A 6,375-nucleotide genomic window follows, 5' to 3' on the forward strand; every position below is an offset into this window, starting at 1 on the left:
TGGCTAAAATATGTTTTGCTGCAGAATATTAAAAGTGTAAATATGCCATGGAATCAATGAGAATGGTGTGGTAATTACACAAAGGTCTTACCTTTCCCAGTGAGCGAAGGGAGGATGTGCGAGGTAGTGGCCCGTTGAACACCTCCCAGATGAGGCAGCCTAGCCGCCACACCTCCCCTGCCCTGCGACAAACAAGCACACAGTTCAATACAAAAGTTTCTCCAGAATATTAGGCAGTACCCACCAGGGCCAGATTTAATATCTCATCAACACTTTTACAGGTATCTTTAAATAGTCCAATTATGAACATCGTCCTCTCCAAATTTTCTTATTGCTGCTCTCCTTTTCTTCCCTGCCACAGGGTTCGATAATTGGACCAAAATTATTCATTATGTATATAAATGATATTTGTAACGTGTCCAATATATTGAAATATGTCATTTTTGCAGATGATACTAACATTTTCTGTACAGACGACTAATGGACAAGGTGACAGTAGAACTAGGTAAATTGAAACTGTGGTTTGATGTAAACAAGTTATCTTTAAATTTGAAAAAAAAACAAAGTTTATGATTTTTGGAACTCGGAAAACACATTTAACAACTCATGTAAGCTTAAGGATAGAAACTGAAGACTTAGAGAGAGTTTATGAACACACCTTTCTAGGGGTAATAATTGACCATAAAATCACAAGTAAACCATGTAAGATCCAGAATTTCCAGAAGCATTGGGGTGTTGAGTAAAGTCAGACACTTCCTAAATTATAAATCTATGAACACTCTCTACAGCACGCTTATACTACCATATTTAACGTACGGTGTTGAGATTTGGGGTAATGCCTGTAAAACCACTCTACAGACAGTGTGCACAGTTAGGAAAAGAGCTATACGAATTGTGAATAATGTCGGCTTCAATTATCATACTAATTCTTTATTTTTTAAGTCAAACACACTGAAATTCATGGACCTGGTGAACCAAAATACTACGTTAGTTCTGTATAAAGCTCAAAATAATCTACTTTCTCCCAACATTCAAACCATGTTTAGAGAAAGAGAAGGGGGTTACGCCCTCAGAGGGGACCTTAATTGGAAACAACCTACCTGTAACACAGTAATGAAAAGCAGGTGCATTTCTGACTGTGGCGTGAAGTTATGTAATGCATTGCCAAGGGAATTAAAACATATCGGGAATGTTTTTAAATTAAAAAAGTGTTCAAAGATATGATACTAGATAAGTACAGAAATTGAGTAATATTATTGTGTGCGAAGGTGGATATCATGTTGATGATGATAAACATCATTACCATTATGGTTGTCATCATTAATTATGTTATTATTTACCTTAAGGTGGCAATTGCAATGTATTGAAGCACTGACCCTTAATGGGTATATGTAGGTGTGTATGTATGCATATTTTGATTTTTTTTTTTCTTTTCGTAAAATTTCTTTTATCTTTTTTGTCTTGTTAATTTTATCACCTTGAAAATGATTTTGTTATTTAAAAAAATGTACGGGAGGGGGCTTATATAAGCTGAAGCTTCTGACCCTACCCTTTGGTTACGACCAATAAAAATTCATTCATTCATTTAATTAATTCCTGTGTAACATCTTACTATTAAGGCTGTCAAAATGAACGCGTTAATAACAAGTTAAGTCGTGTTATTCATGCTATTCATTCATTGCGTGCAGTCCACAGATCCTCGGTTAAACACTAAACAGTGCTGACGTCTCTCCCCCTATGATCTCTTGCGCAGCAGCACAGCGCAGGCAGTCAGTAGGGGTGGGCTGCATGCAGCGGAGATGAGACGAGACGCGACATGGGAGCGGGCCTTAATACATCCATGAACGGGAGTGGATGGCTAGCAGAAAGAAAGTTCCTTGAGCAGAAATGGATAAACAAAAGGGTCTTTTGAATGGCAAGGTGAGTTTGTGGTTCTCTCCACAAGAAAAAGTTATTTGCATGTACTGTCGATGTGAACTGAGTTACCAATGGAGTAGTCGAGTCTTAAATACAACTTGAAAAAGATATCCCTTTTAAAATACTGTACATTTAGAACCGATAAAATTTTTTTTCGATTAATTCACGATTAATTGCAAGTTAACTAGGACACTCAAGCGAACAGCCCTAGTTTTTATTATTATTCTGACCCACACCTCTCTTACCATTTCTCCCCACTGCTATTGGACATCTCTGGTGGGTCATATCTCTCCATGTCTGGGTAAACAGCCTTGGGGGTAGGGAGTGAGACCCCACTTGGGTCACCCTGTTCAGGGGCCACATGGTCGAGGGCCCCCAGCTTCCACTCCCCAGCTCGATCCACAAAAACAGCAGATACCCCCAAGTTGTTATGAAGCAGGTGGCAGTCGTTTACCAGGAAACTCAGAGCTTTCTGTGGGAGGAGGCAAATGGCAGAAGTGGAGTAAGGGCTTACAGAGAAATGGTTCCCCTAAAAGTATCACATGGCACGCTCTCCTATCCTTACAACTATCTGGTGCAGACCCCAGGAGACCTCCAGTTCGCCAGATCCACCCTTCTCTGCCTGGGCCTTCAGGTGGACTGCCAGGGGTGTCACCTGCTCAGTAACCAGATACAGGCTCTTCTCGGTCTGTAAAAGAACCGCAAGTAAAATCCACCATTATTTTATGTGTATGTAACTATTGTGTATGTTTTATTGCACCAGCTTCACTGCAAAAATATTATCCCAATAACAAAAAAATAATTAGATATATTTTAACAAGCACTCTGCTGTTTATTATCCATATACTGTATGTAATAGAACAACGTTTCATAATAAACATTATTGTTTCAACACACAGTTTTTTTTTTTTTAGAAAAAAAAAAAAAACACATAAAAAAAAGTTAGGGGAAATAAGCTAAGGAGTTTGGCAATTTTCCAGTTGCTGCACAAGTTCAGAAGTGGTAAGAATCCTCAGTATTATGCAACAAACAAACCTGGACAATCAACTGTCATATTTCCCTTGATAGATTTTATTTTCAATTCATCTTTTGGCAAGACATGCAATAGATGCATGCAACAGATGCACCAAGTGTGTAACGGTTGAAATAGTACATCATAACTATTAGTTGGGATATTTTATGACCTTGTTGAGCAGACAAAACTGATCAAACGGAGTAAGAATCTGCTTTTATTATATAGTCAACTACTCACTACAACTATTGTGCAAATATTAGAAGGCCTACAGTGGCATATTCTCACTCACCTCTGTCTGAACGTTAACATGCAGAGAAAAGCAAGATAGTGGAGATGATCATATGATAGTTACAAAACAAGGTCACTCACCATTTTGCACGACATTTTGCTCTGAACATCATACACAATGGCATTGTGTGTGTACAGCTAAAGATGGGTGCAAAATAAACAAACACATACCTCCAATCCATCCACATAAGCCAGGATGTTAGGGTGACGCAGGGTCTTCATACGCTTGAAGGCAGCCTTGGCTAGCTGGGTTTGCTGCTCTGTTCCCTGTGCTACCTCGTACAGAAACACCGACACTGGCTCTCCGTTGGTCTGAGGACACAGGTTGGGTGAAATGACTCACACGATTGACGTAATATTTACAACATTACAAGATTATGCTTTCTCATTACATCAAACAGGAGTGGGGGGGAAAAAAATCATATCACCACATAAATTACAATAAACGTGATGAAAATCATGTCCCACTTGGTCGCAGAATGGACATCAGTGGACTGGGAGGCTGCTCAGGTCCCTCTGGACTCACTCACTGTAACTGGACTCACATTTCCATTTATATTCTCTGCAACTTTGACAAAGTGCAATATATATCTTTTCGTACATACAGTATCATTTCTAATGACCCTAATTTTGCACACTCAATGCACATCCAATCTGCACACTGTATGCATACACGTTTAAAGGGCATATTTTAGTACTTTGTTTTTGATATATAGCGTCTATCTATCTACCACAGGAAGCAGGTGCTTGGTTGTCATTATCTGGCCCTGCAGGGATGATGAAGACACTCACAGTCCAGACTGAGTTGCTGAACGCTAATAATGAGGACACTTGGTTATGTGAGGTGCTGTCAGTGCTGAGGGACAGTACCTTTATTTCTGTGATAAAACATTAGCTTGAAAATGGTTCCAGTAACAGTTATTAACTCTGCTAAAACGGGGTGACGTGGCGAGAAATACGTCTCTGTCTCTCGGAGTAAACAAAGCCTGAGCTCACCTAGTTAGATACATAGAGCAACCATTAAAAATAAATAAGCACTGACATTGAATCAGCGAGAAAGATACGGACAGACCTGACATGTAACCACGCCAACATAACGCCGGGCGTATCTAAAGGCTAAATCAAAGTAACAGACACTAACGCTGGCTAGCCGGCTAATATAAGTGGCAGGCCTCCATAACGAAGCTAACTCTAGCGGAGGATCGGTAAAGGTCTTTTACCTTTCGCTTCCCCCGATGTAGAGTCCATATTCCAGACGTCTCTTGGCTGTCTGGCAGAATTTCATAAGCAAAGTCTTTGACAGGATCCCTGGCAAAAAAGGACCACATCTCCTCTTTCCTCCACACCTCATCAAACACACAGACGGCGACAGAAGAACTAAACAGCTAATGTTAGCTAGAAGCTAGCAAATGGCACGGAAGTAAAATGGCTCCGTGTAAACTTTGTTTATGCACATTGGTTCCGCAATAGCTTGACAGCCAGTCCTTTTTATTTTATTTTTTATTTTTATTTATTTCAGAATATAGTTTACAAATATTCAGTCAACACAATCAATAAAATTATGCATAAATAAGTGCAAATAATATAATATGAAAGTAAGTATAAAAGTATTAAAATAAACAGAAACAAATGAAAAAATACAAAGGTACAAAGGTGACAGACTTTCAAACTTCGTTAATGATATAGACAGCAAGAGCTCTTAATTAAACAAACCTGAGTAGACATCAGATATTAAGATAGCTTTCTGTACATGTCTGACTTCTGCTACAACACAGAGTCATGCCACATGCAGAAGTTTTGGGATGATACATACTGCAGTTGTGGGGTGTATTAGGGATGGGCAGGAGGAGGAGTACAGGGACCTGGTGGAGGACTTAGTGCAATGGTTCAAACTCAACCACCTACAACTCAACACTTCTAAGACCAAGGAGATGGTGGTGGATTTCCGTGTGTCTAAGCCCACTCTGCTGCCAGTCTCCATTGAGGGGGTCAATGTGGAGGTGGTAAACACTTACAAGTATCTGGGAATACACCTGGACAATAAACTGGACTGGTCAGCCAACACTGAAGCACTCTACAAGAAAGGGCAGAGCCGGCTGTACTTTCTGAGGAGGCTGCGGTCCTTTAATGTCTGCAGCAAGCTCCTCTGGATGTTTTACCAGTCTGTTGTTGCCAGCATCCTCTTCTATGCTGTGGTATGCTGGGGAGGAAGCACTAAGAAGAGGGATGCTTGGCGACTGGACAGGCTGGTAAGGAAAGCTGCCTCTGTCGTGGGCGCTGAATATCAGATAAAAGGACCCTGAACAAACTGCTCAACATTTTGGACAATGACTGTCATCCACTCCACTGCACTTTCACAAAGCAGAAGAGCACGATCAGCTCAAGACTACGCACACTGCCATGCACAACTGACAGACTGAGACAGTCATTTGTCCACAGGGCCATACAACTCTACAATGCTTCACAAAAGGGAAGAAGAGAGATATACTTCTCTGCATAGTCTGTCCACCACTTCCACTCCTATAACAGCAGTTATGTACTGACTGTCCACTGGCCCACTGTTTACTGGCTATATGTTATATTATAGCCCATATGCACAACCCCTCCCTCCCTCCTTCCCCCAGCCTGGACTGAGGTCTAACTTAATACTTGAACAATGTAACCCTATTACTTCAAACCTCTAACATCGACTGTTGATTTGTGTCTATCCTACTGTCTACTTTATTCCCTTATAATGCCCATATTTAATGCTCTTTTTTAAAACGTTATCCTTTCACTGCTATAGTTTGTATATTACTATGTTTACATTATTTTCTTATATTGTCCATATTTAATGCTGGTCTCTAGACTTTATCCTTGCACTATTGGACCTATTTGCACTACCACCATGACACACACACTCTCATAGAGCACCTTACCATACATACTGAATCACAGGGTCTGTCACTGCAAGCGTCTCATGCTTATACATCCCTTAGTACATTCATGTAGATTTTTTCTTTTATTTAGTTTTTTTTTCTTTTATTGTCCATGCTTTTCATGTGGATTTGCTTTTTTATCAACCTGTTTGTGGTGTATGTGAATGTTGTGTGTGATGTCTGTAAGCTACTGGGACCTTGAATTTCCCCTTGGGGATCAATGAAGTATCTATCTAA

At 40.1% G+C, this 6,375-nt stretch overlaps 1 protein-coding gene across 1 annotated transcript in view; it reads right to left on the bottom strand.

The window, feature by feature from the left end:
- The window catches only part of scyl1 (SCY1-like, kinase-like 1), a 13,411-nt gene extending 8,769 nt beyond the window's left edge, over positions 1–4,642 (bottom strand). Inside the window, 5 exon segments of the mRNA XM_039813613.1 lie at positions 92–182; positions 2,163–2,389; positions 2,483–2,605; positions 3,392–3,532; positions 4,441–4,642. Of these exon segments, the coding sequence (XP_039669547.1) occupies positions 92–182; positions 2,163–2,389; positions 2,483–2,605; positions 3,392–3,532; positions 4,441–4,548 (690 nt within the window). The 5' untranslated portion in view covers positions 4,549–4,642.
- Between the last annotated feature and the right edge of the window lie 1,733 nt (positions 4,643–6,375).

Source organism: Perca fluviatilis, chromosome 10 (genome assembly GCF_010015445.1).
Source record: "Perca fluviatilis chromosome 10, GENO_Pfluv_1.0, whole genome shotgun sequence".
NCBI classification, from domain to species: Eukaryota; Metazoa; Chordata; class Actinopteri; order Perciformes; family Percidae; genus Perca; species Perca fluviatilis.